The following is a 26,718-nucleotide window of genomic DNA, read 5'->3' on the forward strand; positions in this document are numbered from 1 at the left end:
AAGGACCTCAAAACCACACAGTATTTACCAAGACTATGCTAAACAACACCTAATTTTTATTTTGTTTCTCAAAGGCTGAAGGGAGTGGTTAATGTATTATGCATTGAGAAGTCCATTAATCTTTTCATTAGCATTTGTTTTCCTATATTTTCCTTGGAGACAAACCAACAAATGAGGAATGTTCTTAATTTGATCTCGGGAGTAATCATAGATATCGATATTGTATTATTTAACAGATGCAGTAAACAATCTTCCAGGGTTTTTTTTATGTACATTTCTGTGCAACGGAACTACAACTGGCTTCTCAATTTTACTGAAGTTCTTGGGCTTTTTAAATAGGACTTAAATCCAAGTAATTTGTCTTGAAAAAAATAAGTTGAAATCTTCCCAGCTGCACTAAAATTGATTGGAAACCTGCTTTTAAAAACATACACCATGAAAGCGACGCTCTTGGCTGTTATATCTCACCCACACACCTCTCTCAGTAGACAGCAGCTTTTGCTAAGGAGATTCATTTTGTTTATAGCATATGTACTCACCTTGCCCTGCAACTCTGCCAGGTGTGGCTCATACATAATAAAAGCTGTCTCTAAAACACATCTTTCCCATTTAGAAATTCTTCACCTGAATATTTTCTGTGTCTTTGTACTAGCCCCTCAGGACCCAAAAAAATCACTGCCTCAGCTCTCTGACCCTCTTAGGAGTAAACCTAAGGTACATGTTTTGTTGTTGTCATTGTTTTTAAATCCCTTTTTAAACAAAGGAATGTGTATAACAACCTTCCCCTTTGACCTGTTATGAGGTAGTATGGGAGCAGAGGAGGAATGAAACTCTCATGAAAGACAACCCATGTTTTGGGGGTTTAACATGGAGTTTAACACCCTAGGAAGAGGCCTCTTCATTTTGATACCTGTATTGATGTTGGTGAAAAGTATTTTTATATGGAGGTGTTTTTTTTTTCTTAAAAATGCAGCAAAGATATTATTGGTCCCTATGTACTACCTCATATTTAGGCATATTTTGAAAGAGTTTGTGTTTAGTCCAATTAAATATCCCCACCTCCATTCTCTTCCACTTAAAAATTCTGCCAGTACCAGTGCTTGTACAGCTACATAATTCCATAAGAACAGTGCTTCAGAAACACAAAGAAAAAGCAATTGCATATAGAGACAAAATTAGTTGCTGCATATCAATATTTTGCAAAGCTTTCAATATTTTATTTCATTAACATTTTATTTGAATCACATTACATATTTTTTAGAGAAAGAACTTCTATTCATTTTATCTGATCTAAAAATACAAATATGCATGAAGAAACCTCAGCAACATAGGAGAAAAATGAAGACAATGGTACAGAATGCTGTGTGAATGAATTTGGGGAGGAAGCAGAATGTGTTTTGAGATAGGAATCTCAAAACACATTCCTATTTTCCATTTGGGATATCCCAAATCAGCCACAGTCGGACCTTTGTGTCAAAGTGCTTTCAGGCATTAAAAGCATGCATGTGAACATAATTTTTAAAATACCAGTAAGTATTAGGAAATGTTTCTTGTGTGCTCTAAGAAAATAAAATTGGGCCTATGTAAGGATACAAGACCTTGTATATTCTTGCACTTTTATGATAGTTACTGTCCATATTAGCTCTAGTGAAAGAGTAGGTAAAGTTAAATTGTCTTAAATGTTTCAACGATTTCCTTCTGTCTTCTCCCCAGTGACAACAATACCTCTTCAGACCTAATCTACTTCTACTTCACTTTCTCATGTAAGGTCATTCACTTCTTTCTTCACACTGTCATTTTTAAACTACCATTAATGCAGTCTATCATTATCACTCACTAAATTGATTCTTTTCAAAATTCATGCTATTTGCTTATACCACCCTTTCCTCATACTTTAGGTTTAAGCTGCCAAACCTCCAGTACTGCCTACTGCCATTTTTCTCAATGACTCAGCATTCGACTTACTTTCGTATATCCTATTCTAGGGTAACCATCAGTAGTCACGTACTTGGGATTTGCTAGGGAAATCAACACAGTAGAACAAATTGAATCCATGCCTCTTAAGGTCATCTCTGACATATTCAGGTTATGCTAGGTTATGCAAGGTAATGCAATAGTAACAAATGTGCCCCTAAACTTAGTGGCTTAAAATAGCCAATGTTCATTCTCACTATATATTCACTGCAGGTTGGCTGGGCAAGACGGTAGGTGGAGGCAGTCACTCAGTGACCCAGACAGATGGAGTAGCTATCTTGAACATTGACTTTATATCTGGACCAAATCCATCAGTAAAACTCGTCAGTTCTCTCTCCAAATTACATGCCACATCTGATCAATGTTTTTCTATCTCCCTGCCATAGCATCCTAAGGGTACTCTCCCTCTAAATCACCCTTCAATAGCAGGGGAGGTCTCCAACCAGCAACTAAATCCTCTAGCCTGAAAAGATCCATGTCACTTCCACTCAACAACAACTCATTAGCCAGAACTAAGTTACATAGCCTGTTCAATCACAGGGAGTACAGCAAAGGCAATCTTGCTCTGTGCCTGGACATTTTAATGTACAACATTACTGACAACCACAGGATATACCTGATATTTCTTCTCAACACTTGCCCCATAGTTTCTCAGTCTTTTCAACTTCAGTTTAGCTATCCGGAAACCTTACTATTACCTAGAACTGCTACAATACAAAACTCCCCTTTCTGACCACTATTTTCTGTCACCTCCCAAGCTAAAGATGGATATAAAAGCAAATGAGACATATAAGTTGACCTTAAACATTTCCCAGAATAATGGGAGAATCAAGAAAGTAACCCAGCCTTCGCAATGAGATGCATTCTAAAAATGTGTGGGGACACAAACCAAGAGCCCAACACAGCCTGAGGATTAAGGTAAAAGGAAGATAAGGACATCCTTCCTGAATAGTATGATGCTTCAGCTGAGTCTTCAAGTTAGAGTCAGAATCATCCATAGAGGTGGGGAGGAGACATTCTGCTCTAGCCAGTGGAAACAGCATGTATAAATCCCCAGCTAAGTCACAAGTACAGCATGAGCATACGGAGCATGCGGGGATGCAAGAGATGAAGGTGGAGAGATAGGTTGGGGACCAGCCATAAAAGTGAACACAGTGATAAGGGACTGTGGATTCTTATCCTGAAGGTTATAGGAAACCTTTGAACTAAACAGGGTTCTGTCATAATCATTATTTGTATTTTTAAAATATCATTCAAATTTCCTTATTAACCAATATTTTATAGTCATCAGAAATGCTTCAGTGACAATTAAATGAACAACAAAACTCTACAAAAATGTTTTCTGAATTTTGTTATTAATTTTTATCAGTGTAACTCACGATGTTAGAATAATACAAATATTTTGATCTTTTAAAATATTTCTTGGGTTTATTGTATTTAACAATATGTTTTTGTTTATGCACAAAGTTAAATCATATTTTATGCCTGATAAGTTTAGCATATATGTCCTTCAATATTATAATTTTTAAAACAAACATTAAACAGAGTAATAAGCTATAGCTCATGTTAAACCTAAATCTTCATGGTTTAGGCTAATATCAAGTCTCCCTAAAACTTGAAGATTTTTTTCCCAAATCTGCAAAAACAGGGAATTGATTCAGTTTCAGTTATCTTACAACTCAGGTGTAAGGTGTTTAAAAATAAAAGATGCATGAATCCTGATGAGACTATAAATGAAAGTGGTTTGCATTTAAAAATCTAAAGTTTAGAAAATTGGTCTCATTACAAAATTCCAAATAGAGCATTATTAATTTTTTAAAAATTATCTCTTTCCATTTATCTCTGGATAGCCTGGCAATCCAATGGTGATAAAATTTTCTTTAAAATCCATGCAGTTTTTAAAAATCTAGCTATCTTTTCCATAATTATTCATTCTTTCCACTTTACAGTTTTAGACTGAACTAATGGTTCTGTAAGTAGACATATTGATTAGCTTGGATCCAATTTCTAACCTATTCCAGCACTTCAGCTTTCTTAGGTCATTTTGTGGATTTTGTTTTGTGGGGTTTTATCCTACTTTGCAGATGTTCATGTCTTCTTTCACACTTCAAAATGGATAATTCTGACCTTTCTATATGTACACTATTGAGGGTACATTTTCAGGCCTTGTTTTCTTTTGTTTATTTTGATTTGAAATAACGCATGTGAGAGCACTTTTTCTGGGAGGGAGTGAAACCGAGGACAGTGGGGCCCGCCTCACTCAGCTGCTAGTGGGGGCAGATTCCAAGATGCAGCATCACAAGAGCTTTCTTCAGGAACGCTAGGCTCTGCACAACAGCTTAACAGGTTTGAAGCCCCAGTTTGAAAGACAGCAGTAAACTGGAAAAAAGAATCACAAGAGCCACCAAACCAACTGGAGCCAATAGGCAGAAAGGGAATTGTGAGATGAAGTAAGGTCTCTCAATATGAGATACAGAGTTTTGGAGGAAAGAATGTGGCTAGATCTAGCACCACCCTGAAACTTACCGCAAATAGGAGATTCCAGCCCTGGCATTCTTCCTTTTATTTTAGTTATTGTGATTCCAAAATTTAGAGACTGGACCTTCAATAGCAAAATTAGACTGGAAAATATTACAGGTAATTCAGAAAAATTATTTCTACAACTATCAATTTTACAAAGTGTTGTGACACCTTAAAATTGGCTTCATTATTGCTGCTGTTCTTTCATTTCATTGGCCTATTTATGTCAATAAGTTATATATTTATACAATCTTTGACCTTTATAAATTTCATTTTTAAGTCTCTGTTGGACTTGGAAGTTAGATGGAATATCTTCAGGCTTACAGTGAAAACCAATGCTCCTAGCAGGCAAGTAGGAAAAAAAAAAGATAAAGTCCTTACTTCATTTTTATCTTCATTAATAAGAAAGTACTACTTTAGCATTTTTATTCCAAGGACTAACTAGATTAAAGAGCTGAAAGCTCTGGTCAGTTTCTGAGGATACCTCTCAGAGACTTCTGGTCCATGTCTTACCTGCTCTTTCCTCAGTCCTTTACAAATTAATATTAAAAAAAACAAGTGAGTTTTCTTTGGGGGGGGGTATGTGTGTGTATGCAAGATTTCTTCTATAATTTCCTCAATATTTTTATGTGTCTGTTTTGTTATGTTGTTTTGTGATTCCCATTTCTCTGCTCCCACCAAAGCTTCAGTATCATTATAAGCTACTCACAAGAGCCAACAATTCACATTTGTGATGCTCAGCCTTGGACTTCCTTCAAAAAACCTTCTTACTTGGAATAAGACAATGACTTTATTTCAACTTTAACACTTTCTTCATGTCAACACCTTACTTAGGGTGGCAGAGCAATTTAGAAGGTGCAAAGCACTTTCACACATCCTCCTGCTTAATCTTCAGCACAGCCTGGGAGCTAAGCAGGACAGGCATCTCATTTTACAAGTAAGAGATCTGCAGATGAAGAAAGAGTCTGGGCAACCCAAATTCAGCTCTCCTAGCAGTAGGCCTGAACTGTGTCTACCATGTTACTGCCTTTAGAATTTATGTCATTTTCCATTTTAAATTTATAATCAGATTTGCATTTCAATAAGACATATGAGAGATATATTTAAAATAGGCAAGTTTGCAAGTGCACAGATCAGGTAGTACAAGTTTAGGCTAAATGTGTACCGTAGTGATGGGATGGAAAAATATTTAGGAAATAAAAAATGACATATCTGACATTACCAGATTGCACAGTGATTCTTGTTTAACTGACATTCAGCAGGTTGGAGTTAACTCTGCTGGCAATTTAGTCTTTATGTCATGACTCAAACAAAGCTTTCTACGTCACAAAATTCCTTTACGTTCTCAATACCAGAAGTCGTCTACGAAAAACATACAAAAGTGAAAGTTAATGAAGACATATCTTTATGTATCAAAGATGCACTAATTAGAAGAATTAAGCACAAAATTGGAAAGCAATAAATTAGCCTAACAAGGCTGAGAAAGCTTTGATCTTTCTTCACTCACGTTCACTCTCCTGCAGCATTTCACATCTCTCTTTTTATCACATTTCTCTCAAATGATCATGCCCTTCTTAATTAAGTACCAATACAATAAAGGCAAAAAATATAACCAGAGATCTATTTCATCCTCTCTTTCCGGTGTCACCTTCCTCCTCCATCTGTACCCACATACTCTGCAATCTCACGGAGAGTAGAAGATGTGTTCCTACCACTAAGAACAATTACTACACCTGTAGGTACGCCCATTGCTTCTGTCATTATCCCCTTGTTCTCTGGCATAAATTTGTTCCTCTGTGCTCCCTCATTTCTCTCAGCAGAAAATGAAGCCTCAACTCTATCCTTTCATAAAAATATCTGTATCCCCATCCAGTTAATGCCTGATTCTCTGTTCTCATCAGAACATTTATGCAAAAGTGCTACCTACATTTATTCTCTCCACCTACTAACGCACAGTCTTTCCTCAGTCTCCTCTCACAGAAATTTGGTCTTCACCATGCTTTATAGTATCCCATGTAGCCCAAGCCAGTGTTTATAACTTACCAATAAAAATTACATGTTTTATCCTTCAGGCATTTATAAGGAAAAGTAAATTATTTCTATAAATTTACATAAAATAATTCAAATTAACTATCCTGAGAATAATAAAAGTATTTTTTATAATTACCACATGATTGATATGACAGAGTTTTGTGAATCTGGCACAGGAACTTGCTCTGAGGAATTCTGCAATGCATGATACCAAACTGAATAAGCCTTTTCTTTCTTGTTTCCTTCCTTTCCTCCTTCCTTCCTTCTTTCTCTTTTTTCTCATCAACTGAGGATCTTCAGTTCTAACTGAGGTAGAACTGAGTGAATCAGTCAGACTTAAATGACAATAGAATTGTGCCTCAAAATAGTAGCATTGTATCAATCTCTTACATTATTTTTAGTTGCATAGAAGATAAATTACATGTGATTTATAAAGAAACTCTTGAGCTTTAGCAAACTAGCTTAATTATGAAAAATTAAATTTTCTGTGATGATTTTTTCTTTTGAATGTTTAATATAAAATTACATTTTCTCAGTCTTGAAATTTGGTTCTTAAGACTTTTCAGGTGGTTTTTTGACTTTTAAGTCATTATGTGTACACATAATTTTAGCCTATCTTTAGTTTTTAGCTTTTAAGTCACTTAAAAACTGAAAATTAACAGTGGATTTGTAGTTTTTTTAATTAAAAAAACAAAGATAATGGATTTCCTCCCTAAAATCTGAACACATGTTACTGCATTGTGGTCCTGATACATATATAGAATAAATCTGTTTTGTAAGTAACAGACTAAAATGCTAAGTATCTTGTTTCAGCATTTCAATAATATGACACAACAGTGTAATTATTATTCAAATATTGTCACATTATAATATGAATAAAATATTTTTATTCTTATTTCTCTTTAAAGTCATATTAGTATTTCTAGGGAAATGTTGGCAAATGTAAAAGAAAACATGACCAAAGCTCAAAAACAACAGCCTAGAGTTATATGAACCTCTAGGAACTGTCAGCAGGTCTCATCATTTAGGTTCAACTTATGTGCCAGAGGAGCACATAAAAGGTAAAACTGGTAAACAAAAGGCAAAATCCATAAAGAATGGAATGAAAAGTTTTGATCTGAAATTTTCTTTCTATTCTTTAGGTGGAATTTTTTCTTTATTGAAAGATGAACTCAAAATTCAGCTTTTGGTGATAATGAAACAGTAATTTGTGCAAGCTATTTAAAAAGAAAAATTGCTGTTTATTATAATTTTGTTATCAAAATAATTTTAATAACAACAGATAATTGAATGTTATCCCTGATAAGTCCTCGTATCTATATAAGTAAAATGGAAAAATTAGAAGTCTACCAAGAATTAATTTGTCATTCTACTGATGTAAGAAAAAAACACTGAGTTCTCGATTGGCATTGACTCTAAAATAGAAAGAGAAAATTGTTTCCTAAATATTGAAAAAAATCCAGATGAAGGCCTACATAAAATTTGTGTAAATGTTTTTTCTCAACTTAAAATGAGTATAGAACAGTGTTTATGGGTCATATTTAAGCTTAGAAATCTCATTGTCTTTGTTGATAAAATCAGATAATTTCAAGGACTGCCTACTTTATTTCAGTCTTGGTACGTGTGGAGATTTTTATTCATTTATGTTTTTCAGTGGGTTTGATGTTTATGCTTCCTTAATTTGAATGGCAACCTTTTATATCTGTCAAAGAGATGTATGAGAGCCACATGGAGGAAAAAATGAAAACCATGTATAGGCAGGAAAAGGCAGTGTTCTGTTGAGGAAAAAATGAAAATATAATAGAAGAAACATGCCTTAAACATTGCAGAATATATGCTGGTATAGAAAAGAAATGGTAAAAATTTTAAGGAAGATTTGGAGAAAATTAAAAGAACATCTAGGGTTGTGTAGAAAAATGGTGCAACCAAAAGCTGAGATGTGAAAATGACTTGAAAGTATGTTTTCTTAGAATTTATTGATAACATTAATCTGTGTCTTATTAGGCACCTTTAAGTAGGTAAGCCATAGTTACAAATGACTTCAGAACCTCAGAGGCTTACAGGATCAGTGGCAAAAAAATTCTTGCTCCTACAGCTAGGGTCAACGGTGGCTCTGTACCATGTATCTTCTCATTCTGGATCTGGCTGAAAAAACAGCTCCTACTCTAGAATCTGCTTTGTTTGTGTGCATGTGTGTGTGTTTTTGTTTGTTTATTTGTTTTTAATGCAGAGGGGCAGAGCAAGAAATCCACATGATGGTTTTTTTTTTATTTACTTTTTAAATACATTTGTCTCTGCCTCCCCCCCACCTCTTACCCTTGCCCCCTCCCACCTTCCCTCCCTCAGCTCTTTCCCTTTGGTTTTGTCCATGAGTCCTTGCTATATGTTCCTTGACTTTCCCCTTCCCTTCCCTTTTTTATATAGCTTCTCAACTTCTACTCCCATTTCAATGGCAAAAGCAAGTCATAAGACCAAGTGATATCATGGAACTCAAGTTATGTGACTATAGAAAGGAACATATAATTCTTTTATTGGAGAGGGTGGAAAAATAATTGGAAAAAATAATGCAATCTACTATAAATGTCATATATCAATAGTGTCTTCCATGGGCAATGTGAGACTATAGGTAAGTCTTAAAAAGTTAAAACGAATGCATGTCAGAAGTCAAATGCTCACTTAACAGTAGCAGGCTGGAGTCTTCATTAACACTGAACTCTCTGGCTTTTGCCTTTGAAATGAACACAGAATGAGATAGCTGTTTAAATAAAACTAATTTTATAAAAGAACATGAATTCTGCAGCAAACATAGAAGTATGATACATGACAGTAAGAATGCAAAGAGTGGACTGTAAATATATTTTCACAAAGTTCTTAAATTGTTCATTAAGTAATAGATTAAGATAATTTAAAGATGCATATTGTAATTCTAAAACAATCACCAAAATAGCAACAGAAGAAAAACCCCAAAATTAATCACCTTAAAGTAAATGGACTAAATGCCTTAACAAACGCAGACATATTCAGACTGAATCTAAAAAGCAAGCTCCAACTACATGTTTCCAAGAAGCACACTTTATCTTTTTTTATTTTTCAGTTATAATTATATACTTTACAAAGTGTTCCCTTAAAATTTCCTGTACCCACCTGGCACCATACATAGTTATGGCAATATTTTTGACTGTATTTCCTATGCTGTTTTATATACATCTGCGTGTGCGTATCCTCATGATTATTCTGTGACTACTAATTTGTATTTCGTCATCCTTTCGCCTTTTTCACCCAGCCCCTCACGCCCCTCCCTTCTGGCCACCATTACTCTGGACCCTGTATCTTTGAGTCTGTCAAGAAACACACTTTAAATATGTTAACAAACAGGTTGGGTGTAAAAGAATAGAAATAATAAGGAAAAGAAGGCTGATGTGGCTCTATGAATATCAGAACAAAGTAGACTCAAGATGACAGTATTACTAGAGATTAAAAGGGTTCATCTTATAATGAGGAAAGGGTCATTTATTTAAGAAGGTGTAAGACTACTAAATGTTTCTACACCCATTATCAAAGCTCCCAAATACAAGAAAAAACAAAAGAGAACAGGAAACAATTTTACTGTAACTAACAGAGATTTTAACACTTCTTTCTCGGTAATAGGACAATTTAAAAATCAGTACAGTTATGGATCATGTGAACAATACTAACCATCTACTTAAACTAAGTAACATTTATAGGGAATTACTCCCCACACGAAGTTACAACTTCTCACATGCACATGAATTATTCAAGGAAGTAGACCATATTCTCAGTCATAAAACAAGTTCCAGTAAATTTCAAAAGATTTAAACAATATATTCTCTAATCATGATAGTTAAATTAAAATGAATAAAATAATATACTTTGAAAGACCCTCAAATATTTGGAAGTTAAAAAACACACTCACGAAATAATCCATGGGTTAGAGAAAAAAATCTTGAAAGATATTACTAGTGTGTGTGTATGTGTGTTTTATATATATATAAAACAAAAATACATAACAGCACAATATATTTGTGGGATACAGCTAAAAAAGCCTTTATAAGGAAATGTATGGATTTAACTATAAATATTAGAAAATAAGAAAGGCATAAAATCAAGTACTTCTTCCACTTTCAGAAACTATAAAAATAACAAATTAAAACCTGTGTGTATAACACAAAGGAAATAATAAATAATGGCAGAAATCAATAAAATTGAAAATTTAAATAGCTTTTATGAAGAAACAAAATAATAATACTGTCATAACCAAACTCTCATAAAGTGGGAGCACTTCCTAAATTCATTATGATAATACTTAGGTAATATATTATAGTATAGTGTATATATCATAGTGTGTACATGTAATATGTACTATATTTAACTATTATATATGCTATATGTAAATTCTTATAATAAATACCACTATTATATATTATTTTGATTAATGTATTATCATATATAATGTAGTTAATATTGTGTATATACTATTGTATATAATTGTGAGTTAGCACAATTTATCCCCTGGGTTACTTCCAGTAGATCCCTAACCAAGGATCTCAACTGCTAAAGAAAACGGGGCTGCCCCTAAGTGACTGTAACTGTTCATTAAGGACCTTCCCATTGCGCGTTAGTGCGTTTCCTGAGTGATGGGAAGTTTTAGTCTGGAAGCCGCTAATCTTGCTAACACTAAAAGGCTCTCTCCCATTAGCAGCTTCTGTGTTGCATTAATAATAAGAAAGTAATAAAGAAACAAACCTCAGCTGTTCAGTCTCCCCTGAGGTGAGACCCCAGCTTCCTTCTTATCCCCATGGTCCACTCTAATGGTCTTGCCTGTATTAAAGTAATAGGATAATAAGTGCTGTCTATCTTATCAGAGTTCAAAATCCTTTCTTTCTGGGGAGAACTCTTTCTTTTTTAAGACTTGCACATATAAAACCCTATCACGAATACTTTTGCAATTCAAGTTAATCTGTTTAATTCATAACTTTTTAAATATAAGTGCAAATAGTCAAGTACAGGGGGAAAAAATGCTTTGAAAAAAATAAATGGACCTTTCCTGGAAAAACTATAAAATAGAGTACTTACAGAGATGTCTTCTTGTCCTTTTTTAAAAAAATTAAACCATTTATCTGCACAGCAGTAAATAAAATAAAATCAAGGAATAAAGACCTTCGCTTTTGTAAATTTTTAAAACTCTTATTTGTAAACAAAGAAAAAACAATGAGAAGATAGCTTATTAAAAGAAAATAAGTAAGGTTGGATTTGTTAGGTTCAGGGTGCATGTTAATAAATTATGTCTTTGTTAAAATTTTATTTTATTAAGGTTCATAGAGATAGGAGTTAATGCCATACTTGATTGCTTACACTCTGTTTCTATTAAAAATACATGACCTTTAGCAGAAGTGCACTTTTTAAAGATCTTGATTTAAACATTTGTTTCTAAATGTATGATCTGTTCATGGAATAAAATTATCTATGCAGTAGTTAGGTTGTTGCAATTTTTCATTTACGAAGAAAACGATTTTTGCTTTCAATAGTTTTTTTTAATTGGATAAACAATAATTCATCACCGCAAAAGTGTTGCTGAGATTTTTATTATTTGGACTCAAAATGCTAGAAAGTTTTTCTTGATTTTCACTATCATGTCCTGATTTTGAGAAGTTAATTTTATAATTAGGTTACACATTGTATATTGTTATAATTGTAATTTTTGAGGAGAAAAGAAGACTAATATCAATAATCATCATCAATGACCATATATTTTTTAATTGATATATGTTCATAATTCTCAGAAATCGCTGTAATGGGCTCTATGACATATTTATGTAAGATTCAAGAACTTACTGTACAAACTAACTGAAATCTGTTTTCTAAAAAGATAATCAACATTTTCTTTCTTATAAGTACTTAACATCTTAAGGGGGAGAAAAGATATATCTAATAAGTTAAGGCCAACCATATAAGTTTTTTAAATTATGTATAAAATCTTGTGAATGAAAAAAATCTATAATTTAGAAATGAGAAAATGCTAGGTATTTTTAAAATAAATTAGACATTAATCTAAATCTCTTTTCATAAATAACTTTCACTTGGTTTATTTATTAGCTGAACAATTTTGATAAATCCAGTAAACTCTCATTAGTTTTATTTTGCTTGTAAAAGCTGAAATGTCCACTACATACCAATGGTTGGCATATTATTGTTAGAGTTGTCCTTAAATTTAGAGAAGAGAGGAGTTGAGGATGACATTCTTATGAAGCCTTAATAGCGAATAGGTCCATTGGAAAAGTAGCAGCTTTAATATAGTCCTAGAGTTGTTGATATCACGCACACTTACCTGAATTATGTTTGTTTCCTTTTCTGTCCTACAGTCCATGAAGGCTCAGGAGAAACCAGTCAGAAGGAGACATCCACCTGTGATATTTGCCAGTTCGGTGCAGAATGTGACGAAGATGCCGAAGACGTCTGGTAATGTGCTTGTATTTATTCTTTTAAACAAAATAATGATAATTAATTTCTTTTTACTTCTTTAATCATTTTCTAAAGAAGACATTCTCAGCATTTATTTTTCTTACCTAGTTCCTAAGGGGGAGAAATGAGACTATAATAACAGCAAGGAATTTCTGAAACTGAATTAAGAGTTGGGCCAGCCAAGCAGCTGCCTGGCTGCCCCGCTTCATTTGGCAAGATATAAAAAGATATCACTGAGGCTCCCGAATACTGTCAATGTTAAGAGATAGAGAGAATATTTACCAGAACGTCTCTCAAAAATCATGGTCAAGAAACAATGGACACTTGCTGATCAGCTTTCGAAGATGGTGGATCTGGGCAACCAGAGATTTTATTTAAGGGTATGCCTATGCATGCCTGTAGCTGAGCTGGGAATATGGGAAAGCAAAGAGTGATCTCTGAGCCACCCTCTAGGCTCAGCTTTTCCCTTCACCCAAGCGATACTCAGCTTCTCCTGTATAGATAAGCTGAACAAATTATGAATAATATTTATCAATTTGAATAAGTCCCAAAATATTAGTCTTCTAGGGCATGGACATTTGTTCGGTCCAGCCTTGATCATACCCAAAGTGAATGACCCAGAATTCAGAGGTCTTTGTGGCATGATAGTAGGATGAGGCTCTCTCTCTGTCTCCCTCTTTCTCTCCCTCACTCCCTCTTTCTTCCTCTCTTCTTCCTGCCCTCTCCCCTCTTCCTCCCCCTCCCCCTCCCTCTTCCTCCCCCTCTGCTCCCCCTCCTCCTCCCCTCTCTTTCTCTCTCCCCCCTCTTCATCTCCCTCCCACTCCCTTTCTCTCCCCTCTCCCCTCTTCCTTCTTCCTCTCTCACTCACTGGCTTTTATCCATATCTTTCAGGTATGGTGTCCTTTGTTTCCTTTAAAATGCAGACTGTGCTTGCCTAGAGCTCTTAACACTTATTTTGATCAAACTGGCTGAGTAAATCTTCAATGTTCTCACCACCAGAAGGAGTGGTATATGACCTGATGGAGGCATTAGCTAACATCGTGATGGTAATCATATTGCAATATATAAATGCATCAAATCAACATGTTCTGCATCCTAAATTTATACAGTCTTATATGTGAATTACATGTTAATTTAAACAAGGTAATCCTTTTGATCAAACTTGTGTGGGGGGAAGGGACAATTCATCTAAGAGACAAGAAGAAAAAAAATTAAGGCAACGTAATTTTGGCAAGAGTGAAACAATCTGCCCTTAAAATATTTTCAAGTACAAACTAAGTCGAGCATTCCAGCTGAGCAAACTGGGGTTCTTGGGGTAAATTAATGAGTGATTTCAGAAAAGTGAGACTTAGAATTTTGCTTATATCAAATTCCCCAAATGATCACAAAATACTGCTCTAAAATAAATGACTGACTTAAAGAAGCTTTCTCCTCCCTAAATGCTTTAGGGTTCTGTATATTAGGACACCTTTACAGAAAATGTACTTTTAAAACTTCTATAGTTCAACATTATTTTTAAAGCTGTTAAATATCTTGCTGTCAATTATTTCACTTATAAAAAATTCACATTTTTCCTTTAGTTTCTCATGTCATTACTGGTCATCTTTAAGTAACATAGTTCCACTTTACAGGTGCAAATATTTAAGAAGTGAGATAATAATATCCGGTAAATGTTACTAATTGCTTACTTTAGGGTTAGTCCATTTGTATGCAGCTTTTCCCATTTATCTTCGAAATAAGCCTAGGAGTATATTTCGTTGTGATCTCACTTTACAAAGAGGGCACTGAGTTTTAAAGCATTTAAGCGGCAGAGCCAAGATGGAGAAACGAGGCAAAAGGACCTAGAAGAGGTTAGCATAACAGTTCAACCAAAGATGTAGTTCAAATAACATTTTTTTCCTGTCACATCTGGAATGAGATGGCCAGATTGCAGGCAGCTTAGATTCAGTGACTCAAGACCTGCAGGGTTAGAACAGAGCTGTGGACAAGGGCGATGCCTTCAGCAGACAAGGAAAATGTCCAGACAGTCTGTGTCACTCCTGGTCTCCTAGCAAAAGGTCAGGTCTATGGTGTGCAGGCAGACAGTACAAGGAGATAGGCGCTAGGCCAGTGGAGCCAGGCAGATTCAACAGCCATGGCAACTGGAGTTTGAAAAAGAAACTGAATCATAAAGGAAACAGAGAGAAAGCCAAGGTAGAACCCCAGTCAGTGAGGAATGAGATACCAATTAGAAGTAGTCAGGGACTGATGCAGGAGAGATGGAGAAATACTTGCCAGAACTGGCTCAGAAAGCCAAGCCTTGGTTACCAGGGGCTGGGACAAGCACCTGGATCTCAGAAATAAATTACAAGGTCAGAATGCAGCAAGACTGACTAGATGTTGAATCAGTTAGCTTCTGGCTAAGGATATCTTGTACACCTCCAGTTTAGAGACAAGATTAGTTCCAAAATGCAGAATAAGGCTGAACCTCCAGATGGGGCTAAGTGGCTATAGCTGTGAAGATTAGAGGGCTGCAGGGGGCAAGGAGCCAGGAAGATCGTTATACTTTCCAGGCAGGAATGAAAAGTTCTTAGCATTTAAATAAAATATACTTAAAATGTCCAATGTAAGCAATGAGGAATGGTGCTGAAATGATAAGCATATTGATTTTCATTTACATAAATACCTTTGGATGTTAACATACTATATTTAGTTATAGCCATGAAGGGCAAATTGGAAAGACTTAAAGGACACAGAAAAAAAGCAATAAATGAAATTAAATAGGCATGGAATTAAAGACACTATAAAGTAAGACAGGAAGCAATAGGGTAGTGATCTGACTCATACCATCAGCTGATTCAAGAGAGCTTTGATGTGCCATTGATTTTGGGTGAAACCAAAGCCAGGTCCTCTTGCAAACATAAAACATTGCATATGTTGTGTGGCAGCAAAGAATACAACTCAGTGTTTTGTATTATTTTTCTTCTCTGACACCAAACTACAATTTTATGCATATACATTTCCTCAACCTTGCAATATGAATAACAAGATGTGAAGAAATACTACTTAGAAATAATGTTGTTATTGTATCTGCAATTTTCACACAAAGCTGAAAAATTAACTCCTGATCTTTCTTTAACCCTGGCCTAAGAAATTAATATCTTCCATTTCACTGCAAGGATTTAGTCTAGTTTTTCAAAGGTGCTCAGGTACTTTCTAGGTGATGATAAATCTTTGTTAGAATCAAGAAGCCAATACACAATAAACTGACCTTGTTTTCATGGTTATCTAGATGATTTTTTGTGTTAAGAAGCAAGTCTCACTGGACATGGGAAAGACAAAGTAAATAAAAGGGAGAGGAGTAAGGAAGGTGGAGGAAAAGGAGAAAAAATACTAATTAGACAATGGCATTGATAAACCATGTACTAATGTTTTCCTAACATTTTAATGCCTTTCTTTTGAGAAAAACATGTGACTTATAAACTCATATAACCCTCTCACTTATGTTCCATAATTTTATTCCAAGGTTTTTTTTCTTGTCTTTTTCTTCTTATGGAGAACATTAAGGGAGTGGAAATCAGAAAATGGTCAAGTATTCTCAGTAGTAAAGAAAGACCATAAAAAATTATTCAGTTATGGATACTTACCTAAATGTCAGAAAGAATTAAGCTTTCAAAATAGAGAATTAAAAGTCCATATGGTAAGCGGTCCATACCACATATGCAGCCACGCTCTAATCCGAGCATCCCTTTATTTAGGATAGACTTCAAAAATAATTGGAATAGCTGTGCAAAGGGATGCGTGTCCTGTTTAGGGGCAGGGTTAAGACAAAATGAAAAGAAGGGCTTAAAAGATTGTTTCTCTTTATATCTAGACTGAAAAAAGTCAAAACGAATACAGCCATGCATCAAAGAGACTCTCAAATACATCCTGTCAAATATAATTTATAAAGTAAAAGAACGGCTGATAAGTCAAACATAATAAACTTGACTCATTGCAAAGTAATAAAGCCCCATCTGATGGCACTGGGAATACCAACTTATGATTTCAACAAATATTTCCAATACTTGGTTGGTTTTAGAAACAGCTTTATGTTCTCTTAATTATGTTACCAGATAAATTATTTCAGTAAGTCTGAAGTAGGTCAGTAGTACCACTTTGTGCTGGGAACTAATCCTAAAAAGTAATTAGCCTAGAACTTTCTGTTAGTCCTGTCAGTCAGAAGTAGTTCAGAGCCCTGGGGTTGATGCTTGATTTAATGTGAGAATAAGGAAGTCAGTAGCTTGGTCTGATCATCAGAATGGCTGGGTGTGAAATTGGCTGCATGCCTAACATTTCCAAGGTGTCAGGATAGATCAAGAAAAGGAGCACAGGTGTAAGAGCAGATGTGCCTGGGTGACAAATGACATAAAGGGACAACTTCAATTATTGTATGTATTTGCTTCTTACATATAGATCTTATAGCTCTTACTTCCATTCTAACTGTGCCCTTGTATTATTCTCTATATGCCATTCAGGCTCCATTAGCAAAATCATATTGGCTTAAATGCTATTAATTCCTCAGTAGTCATTTTATTTTTGAAGCATTAATAATGTTTTCTAGTTTTAACGCATAGCATCCTTTTCAGACTGCAATGGCGAGAAAGGAGAGAGACAAAGTAGTATCAGTAAAGTGAGCTGAGAAGAGTAAATGAATGAGAATCTATTTTTTTCTTTATTTCATTGACGTTCCATATCTGAAACAGGGTGTGGGATTTGGCATTCCTTTTGGGAGTATCTCTTACAAAGACAGTTTAGTCTGAAGTCTTTAACATCATGCTCCCATGATCTGAGAAGGCTCCTTGTCGCTAGGAAGACTGTGTGTTGCTGGCATCATTCCCACCTTTAATGCATTGTGGACTGTGGAGAATCATGAATATTTGAAGCCAGGCAATGGCTGTGGATGATCCTTGCACTAGATTTCACCATACATATTAGAACATTAGGCATTAGGTCCTGCTGACTTGAGTACATTTGGATTATGAGTTTGATAGGGAAAATGAAGGCACCTCTGAGGAAAACATAGAAAGTGATTTCTTTTAAAACTACTATTGGCTGATGATTGAACAAAAAGATTGTGTTGCAGTTGGAAAGGTTCCAACTGGATTCTATTAAGTAAAAAGATCACTCGGAGTTGTATGGGATATCTAAAGAAGAGGATGCTGATGAGTCACAAACTTTTGTGAACTAAGAGTTTATTTGGTCTTCCCACAGGGTGGTTCCCTCTTGTTGATTTTCTTTGCTCTCTTGCTTTAGAACTGTAAATGGGGTTACCACAATGAGGACTAGTTTCTACCATGAGTTTACTCATGGAGAGAATGAAAAACAGAACACAAAACAAACAAACAAAGCAGAAAATAGGTCTCATCTAGAAAATCCAAGGGTTTTTGTTGGATGTAAGGCTTCAGGAGAACACTTTTTCAGTGCCAAGATTCCTATAGTTGAGGTACTGCCTCCCAGGAATTGCCTTTTCTCCCACGCCATAAAGACGATGCTCTCACTGCTGAAAATCGCTACATACATTAGTCCCTGTTCCTGTAAATGGGTGGGGTCTGAAGAGAACCCCACCCATTTCTCTTTCCTTCAATGTTTCTATTTTCCAGAAAACTTTTGTGGAGACAGAGGAAAATATACAGCTCGTGAATTGGGGAAATACACATCTTTCCATTCCCATGATTTCAAGGGGAAAATATTGACATTTTTAGTAAATCTATGTCCAAATGTAAAAGTTTGATTTTGATTTTGTTATTTCCTTCTCTTATGCATTCATTCACCTACCTTAAAATAATTTGTACTTTTTTAAAATTTTTACACAATGAAATAAAATTTAGAAGCACAACTATAGTTAAATAAGACCAGTATCTTCTGTAACAGGGTCTATACAATGATCTGCACTGAAAAATGCCATGTCTGTGACCAAAACTTCCCTCTGACAATGGCTACCAGTAAAGAGTAAAATCTATAAACTGAATTTAAACACTTTAATTGCTACTTAGAAAGGTAAAAGAATAGCAGTGCCTCTTGAATTGTATAGTAGGCAATTCAAACAAACAAACAAACAAACAAACAAAAAGACTAACCTGTGTTCCAAAAAAAGCAGGCTTATGCTTTGTGAAACATAAAACTTAAAAAATGAACCTGAAATTTGAAAATGAACCATGGTCCTTAAAACCAAAGCTTACTTCTGGTCTACTGTGATACTGGGCTCCTTCAGAATGAATTGTATTTTCATCTACGTTCTGAAGAGTTTTTGAATTTTTCTCAAAGACTATGCCTCAACAGTGTTATCACACAGTAATTAATGAAACTTAATTAAAATGTGATTAAATACAAACATAGATCTGCCGTAGAGTACCAAGAAATACAGGAATAAAGTATTGTAATCATTAACATGTTTTATCTGTTTCTGTAATTTTTATTCAGCTCATGGAGCATGAATCATGTAATTTCCATTTTATATAAAAATGAAATACAATATACTGGCAGAAGAGAAAAAACAAAACTCCAAAGTACAGATTGTATTTCTACCACTTATCTGTTTTTGTTACTTCTCTTTTTACTTGCTTTTTTTTCATTTTTGATGTTTTATTATTTACGCTGTTACGGATGTCCCATTTTTCCCCTTCACCCCTCTCCAACAAGCCTGCCGCCCACTTCCATGGTCAATCCCCACACCATTGTCCATGTCCATGGGTCCTTCTGGTATGTTCTCTGACTTATCCCTTCACCTTCTTTTAGTCAGTTCCTACCTCCCTCTTCCCCTCTTACTGCTGTCAGTCTGATCCATGTTTCCATGCCTCTGGCTCTATTTTGCTCATTAGTTTATTTTGTTTACTAGATTCCTCTTATCTGTGAGATCACATAACATCTGCCTTTCACCAACTGACTTCTCTCACTTAGAATAATAGTCTTTAGTCCCATCCATGCTGTCACAGAAGGCAGAAATTCCTTCTTTTTTTCTGCTGCATAGTACTCCATTGTATAAATGTATCACAACTTTTTTATCTACTCATCTACTCATGGATATTTAAGCTGTTTCCAAATCTTGACTATTATAAGTAACACTGCTATGAACATAGGGGTGTTAAGTTCTTTTGAAATGGTGTTTTGTGATTCTTACAGCATATCCCCAGGAGTGGAATCACTGGATCAAAAGGCAGTTCCATTTTATTATTTTATTTTATTTTTTTAATTAATTTATTTACTTTTTAAATACATTTGTCTCTGCCTTCCCCCCACCTCTTTCCCTTGCCCCCTCCCACCTTCCCTCCCTCAGCTCTTCCCCTTTGGTTTTGTCCATGAGTCCTTGCTATATGTTCCTTGACTTTCCCCTTCCCTTCCCTTTCCCTGCCCCCCCCCCTTCCCTCTTGTCTCTGTTGATTTCTTTTCCTTTCAGTGTTGCTGGTCATATTTTCCTTGCTTCTTTGCATTGTTGGTTAGGTTCCGCTTATAGGTGAGATCATATGGTATTTGTCTTTCGCCCCCTGGCTTATTTCGCTTAGCATGATGCTCTCCAGTTCCATCCATGCTGTCGCAAAGTTTAGTACTTCTTTTTTTCTTTCTGCTGCGTAGCATTCCATTGTGTATATGTACCATAATTTTTTGATCCAGTCATCTACTGATGGGCATTTAGGTTGCTTCCAACACTTGGCTATTGTCAATTGTGCTGCTATGAACATTGGGGTGCATAGGTTCTTTTGTATTGGCATTTTGGTGTTCTCAGGGTATAGTCCCAGCAGGGGAATCGCTGAAGGAGGAAGAAACAGAAAGCTTGAACAGACCGATAACAGCTGGGGAAATTGAAGCAGTAATCAAGAAACTCCCAGCACACAAAAGCCCAGGGCCAGACGGTTTCCCAGGAGAATTTTACAAAACATTTAAGGAAGAGCTAACCCCTGTCCTTCTCAGACTATTCCAAAAAATCCAAGAGGAGGGAAGACTCCCAGACTCCTTCTATGAGGCCAGCATCACCCTGATCCCAAAAGCAGTTCCATTTTAAATGTTTTGAGGACACTTCATACTGTTTTCCACAGCGGCTGCACCAATCAGTATTCCCACCAACAGTGCACTAGGGTTCCCTGTTCTCCACATCTTCACCAGCACGTGTTTGTTGATTTATTAATGATAGCCGTTTTGGTTTACTTGCTTTTTAGAATCTTACTGTAGACTGACTTTTCTGGTGCTCACTCGCCAAACTCCTCTCGATTTCCTCTGGGGTTTTCTGAGTCTCAGTTTCTAGTATGTTCTGAGTAAGACATCCCTGTCCCTTAGAATTAGGGGACACATGCTCCCTGTTCCAGCATCCCAATGTAAGTTTTCAGTCTCAGAGATAAAAAATATAAATCTTATTGTAGTTAATAAAATATGAGAAAACTTACAAAAGCATATGTTTCTCATGTGGTAGGACCCATTTTAATGTTTATATTCATGAGGCCATTGAATCCTCCCAAAAATCCTGTGAAGTTCTAATAATTCCCATTTTAGAAAAAAATGTAACTGAGGCACAGGGAGAGTAAGCAGCTGACAAAGCCAAACAGTTAAGTGGAAGAGCTAAGGTTTTGTATACATGTATAATAAGCTGAATATTTAACATGTTAGATATATTCATTTAGGAACTCACTTTATTTGTTGAAGCAGGATATAAAAACAAACACTTAAAGTGCCACTTTATGATGAAATTAACCACTTTCATTTGTACTGTCTATGATACCCTTAATGTATAGTCTTTCCCATTATGTAAATAGACCTTATTTCTTTGAAGATTATTTGGTTTTTGGTTTCTTTAAGAGATACTGAATTATCATCTATGGAAATATCCTGTTACAGCTACATGTAGGCCAATTAGATTGAAAAGGTTATTAGCCATGAGGTTGCAGAGAACAGATATATCTTCACCAAAATCTGGTTATTTTGAGCTGCCTCAACTTCAATTTCCTTGTTTTGAAATGGCAATAGCAACCCTGACAATGGACAAGGGTGAACATTATTTATATATTATAACCAGTGAGAGCTTTCAGATTTTTGTCCTTAAAAGACACATATGACACAGCTTTTAAAGACTGGCAGTTATACCACACCTCCTACCTGTAATACTAGTGTGTCATTATCACAACATTTGTAAGGGGTGTGCAAGAGGCAGAGCACTGAGGAGCCCAGAAGTGCAAGAGCACTGCTCTCAGTAGGCCATTTGCTAAACAAGGTGAGATTCATTCTTTACTACCTTTGGGACTAGTTAATGGGCTACATTCCCCTTTCTAAGTAGCAAAGGGTGCTGTATAAAAAATGCAAAAATTAGAAATTATGAGATATATAGAAAGAAGGCAGAATCACCAAATTAAATGGCAAATAAATATCACCCATATGCCAGTGGGTTTTAATCCCTATCTTAAGGCCAATGTTGTATCTTTTTATTTAGCACTTTAAAATAGGATGTCAAGCTTCCTATTTCCCAGTCCATGTTTTTTTATGGTTATACTAGAATGGAATTTGTTATGGCTTCTCTGATTATAAAAGTTGTACATGTTTAACATAGGAATTTGGAATCATTAGAAATATAAAAACTCTATTAAAATGTCATCCCATTATTCCAAGATGACCACTGTATATTTTCCTTCCATATATGTATACATATGTGTGTGCATATGTGAGTATGTATGTACATATTTCTAGTGAGTCTAATATGTCCTCACATTTGTGATCTAAAAAATTTACCAAAATCTAAGTCCTCTCTAACTTCACACTAGACATTTGTCTTGGTTAACTCCAAGAGACTAGCAGCATGTATATGGAAAACACTTCCATTGTCTGTATCCAGAGCATTCATAATAAATAGCTTTCTGAGATATAAGCATTATTTACCCAGAACTGTCCTCCCCAAGGTGTTTTAAATTGGGTAGAAACTGTTTCTGGTCAGTGGTTTACTTCCAAATAGCAATATATTGTATGTGTTGGTACATCTAAACAACAAATCAGTAAGCCACCCTCGGCAGCCCACATCAGTCTATTCCATAAACATCTCCCTAACAACCAGGATGTGTAACATCTAATAAGTGATTAAACAAATTATAGTATTATACACAACATCCTCTTGAAATCTCAATACTACTGGAAAAATATGCTTTTTTAGTAAAAAGAAAAAATAAAATAAAACAAATATCTGCTTTTTCTAGTCTCCCCAATGCAAAATTAAATTGGGTCCATTCGTTCTTTTATCATTAAGCTATGAATGAAACTTAAGAGATCAGTAAGATGCCCTGGGGATAGCTGATCTTCTAAAGGTTGTTTACAAGAGCTTCTTTTTATTCATTGCAGTCTTGTCTGTGGCTTTGACATAGCAGTTTCCCCTGTTCTCTGAGCTCACCCTAAAATGAGCTTTCTACAATCGAAATAGCATTATCCAGGGTAATAAAAGTAATGCTAGATCCCAACTTGCCATAAGTGCCTAAAATCAGCAAATATTAAAAGATATATATCAGGGAGACGTGCATAACAATTGGGGAAAAAACAAAAGTAAGAAATGAGATAAAATATTAGGTCCACATTAGCAAAATATAATGTTGTACTATTTCTGTAATATACATAGATATCATTAATGTGGTACTTTAAGACATTCATATATATCATCAAATTAACAATTATGACAATGAAATAAAATTAATATATTTAACAGATGTATATTTAATTGAATTGAGTATCTGTTTTCTTCTCTAGCAAATTTGTTGATTCGAGAAGAAAATGCAACAAAGCTGTTTGCATTACAGCAACATTGGACAGTCAGATTGCAGGGGCAGGAAGGGGAAGAAGCTTTGTATAAAATAAAACAATATATCTATGTCTGACATTTTGGGGTAACGTTTTATGTGCTTAGGAGATATATTATGGAATGTTTTATACATGAATTCATAAGTTGTTTAACGGTTGTCTTTTTGCATTTATGTTAAAGTATGCCTCCTTTGTGCATGGCATGATGGGACTGCCAGAGGAACAGGAAACCTTCTACTATATTAAAAACCTTATACCTCTCAGACTCCTTCTCCTGTCTGTAGTTCTCTAATATGTCTATAATGTAGGTAAGGCAGGTAAAGGGAGCTAATGTTATCCTCATTTTACAGGTAAATATAGGAAGGCCCTGAAAACTGAAGTGTGATCTTCATGCAACAAAGAAGGGTCAAGTAACAGGTGCCACTGTCTCATCAAAGCTACCAAAAAGAGATTGAGATTTGAGAGAGAGAGAAAGAGATACAGAGAAAGAGAGTGAAAGAAAGAAAGAGATAGAAAGAGAAAGAGAAAGAGAGAGAGAGAGAGAAGATCTGGCTCTTATCTTGTAGGAAATCACATCATTTCCCTTGGCCCCTGTTCTTTTAAATAGATTACATGGATAGATAGATCTACAGTCATATTATAATTCACATCAAACTCACTGATTTAAAGTATTCAATTTTTTTAAATATATTTATCAAGTTTTGCAACCATAAACACAATCAATTTTATGATATTTTCATCACTCCAAGAAGAAACTTGTAGCATTAGCAGCCCCCAGGTTTCCCTTCCCCATCCCTAAGTAGCAGCTAGTCTACTTGACATCTCCATAGATTTTTCTATTCTCACATTTCATACAAATGGAATTGTTCAGTATTTGGTCCTTTGTGCCTGCCTTCTTTCACTTAGCGTGGTGTTTTCAAAGTTCATCTATATTGTAGCATCCATCAGTATTTTGTTTTTTTGTTTGATGGAAAATATTCCATTGTATACATATACTACATTTTGTTTATTCATTTATCAGTTGATGAACATTTGGGTTGTTTCCAATTTTGGCAATGATGAATAATGTAGTGAACATCTGTATACAAATTTGTGTATGTGTGTACAGGTTTTAATCTGGGCGTATGTTTTTGTTTAACTAGGGTATGTTTCTAAATGTCGAATTGCTGAGTCAAATGGTAACCTTATGATCTAATTAACTTTGAGGATCTGCAAACTGCTTTCCAAAGTGGCTGCCTCATTTTATATTTCCACCAGCAGTGTGTGAGGATGCAAATTTCCCCACATCCTTGCCCATACTTGTTATTCATTCCTACGTTTTTTGAGTATTGTATTCCAAGTATGTATAAAGTAGCATCTAATTGTGGTTTTGATTTGCACTTTCCAGATGGCTAATGATGTTGAGTCTCTTTTCATATACCTATTGTTCATTCACATATCCTCTCAGGAGAAATATCAACTTAGATCTTTTGCCCATTTTTAATTGAGTTATTTACCCGTGTTTGAGTTGTAAGAGTTTTTTAATAATGTATTATAGATATAGGCCTCTTACCAAATATATATGCTATTTAAATAGTTTCTCCATCCTGTAGAGATGCCTTTTCATTTGTAGGAGGGTACTTTTTAAGACATAAAAGTTTTAATTTTGATGGATTCCAATTTGCCAGTCTCTTCATTTGTTACTTGTGTTTTTGTTGCCATATCTAAGAAGGCTTTGCTTAACCCATAAATACCAAACATAGATATTAAAACAATATTAACCATATTTCTTATACTCTATTTTACATCCCTATGACTATTTTAATAACTGATAATTAGCACTTCTTAATCCCTTTCACCCCTTTACCCATCCCTCCAACCTTCCTCCCACTTGGTGACCACCAATTTGCTCTCTCTATCTATGAGTTTGTTTCCATTTTGTTTGAATTAGAAAGGGAAGAAATGTTAGTAGTAGGGACCAAACAACACATGGTAATAAAATAGAGTGCACAAGGGCAGTAACCCTGCATTTTTTAAAAATGTAATTTAGTTTAATTCTCCTGCTTATAACAATGGCTAGAAGGGTTGGTGGATATTAAAAACTGTGGCCTGCAAAGTTACTAATTAGGAAGTCTTTCTTTTTAACAGGAAGGAAGGCAATGACAATAGGCACAACAAGTATCTTGAGTACAGAGAAGGGCAGTGTCATCATGAGCAGGATGATTAGGTTTGACAGGTTGGAGAGAATAATTTTAGAATAACAACTCAGCAATAGTGAGAATTAACTTTGTGTCCTGCACTCCCCTAAGAGCTTTGCATTTATTAATTTAATCTCATAAAAACACACAAGTTAGGTACTACTACTATTTTAGTTTTAAGTCTGATGAAATTGAGGCACAAAAGTGTTAGGTAACTTCTCTAAGTTTACTTAGCTGTTAAGGGTCAAAATCAATTTGGATTCAGAGGTCACACTCTCAGCAATTTTGTAAGCACTGTGCTCCAGAAAATTTGGGGCCCAGTGGAGAACTTGCAAGACTCAGAAGAGTTGCAGGTGTAGAGAAAGGAAAGAAGTTTCCTTGGGGAAACAAAGAAAGAAACATATGTTTAATTAGCATGTAAGTCAAATGCATCATCTATGGAAATCCAGCGCACCAGCTCATTTAATCCTGTGCAATGTTCGGTGGGTTAGGTATTATTTTCCTCCATTTATACGAAGGAAGAAACTAAGTTTCAAGGAGATAAATAACATACAAAATGTATGTTGATAGGTAGGGGCAGTTCTTGAATTCAACCTCAGATTTTTCTAAGATAATTCTAAGGTCCCTGCTCTTTTCATTGCATAATGCTAGAGGGTAGATGTTAAAGTAGAATTAAGGTAGTTAAAGAGATTCTCTTTCAGATAAAAGAATAGCTTATGAGCAAGAATGTGAATGGTACCTGAAGAATTGAAAAAGT

At 35.1% G+C, this 26,718-nt stretch overlaps 1 protein-coding gene across 1 annotated transcript in view; it reads left to right on the forward strand.

Moving 5' to 3' along the window:
• Window positions 1-26,718, forward strand: part of TMEFF2 (transmembrane protein with EGF like and two follistatin like domains 2) — a 224,317-nt gene that overhangs the window by 107,758 nt on the left and 89,841 nt on the right. The window contains exon 5 of the mRNA XM_054566708.1: window positions 12,906-13,002. Coding sequence (XP_054422683.1) covers window positions 12,906-13,002 — 97 coding nt within the window. The remainder of the gene's footprint in view (window positions 1-12,905; window positions 13,003-26,718) is intronic.

This window comes from Pteronotus mesoamericanus, unplaced genomic scaffold (genome assembly GCF_021234165.1).
Source record: "Pteronotus mesoamericanus isolate MK-2021 breed Mesoamerican mustached bat unplaced genomic scaffold, CSHL_Meso_final contig_179, whole genome shotgun sequence".
NCBI lineage: Eukaryota > Metazoa > Chordata > Mammalia > Chiroptera > Mormoopidae > Pteronotus > Pteronotus mesoamericanus.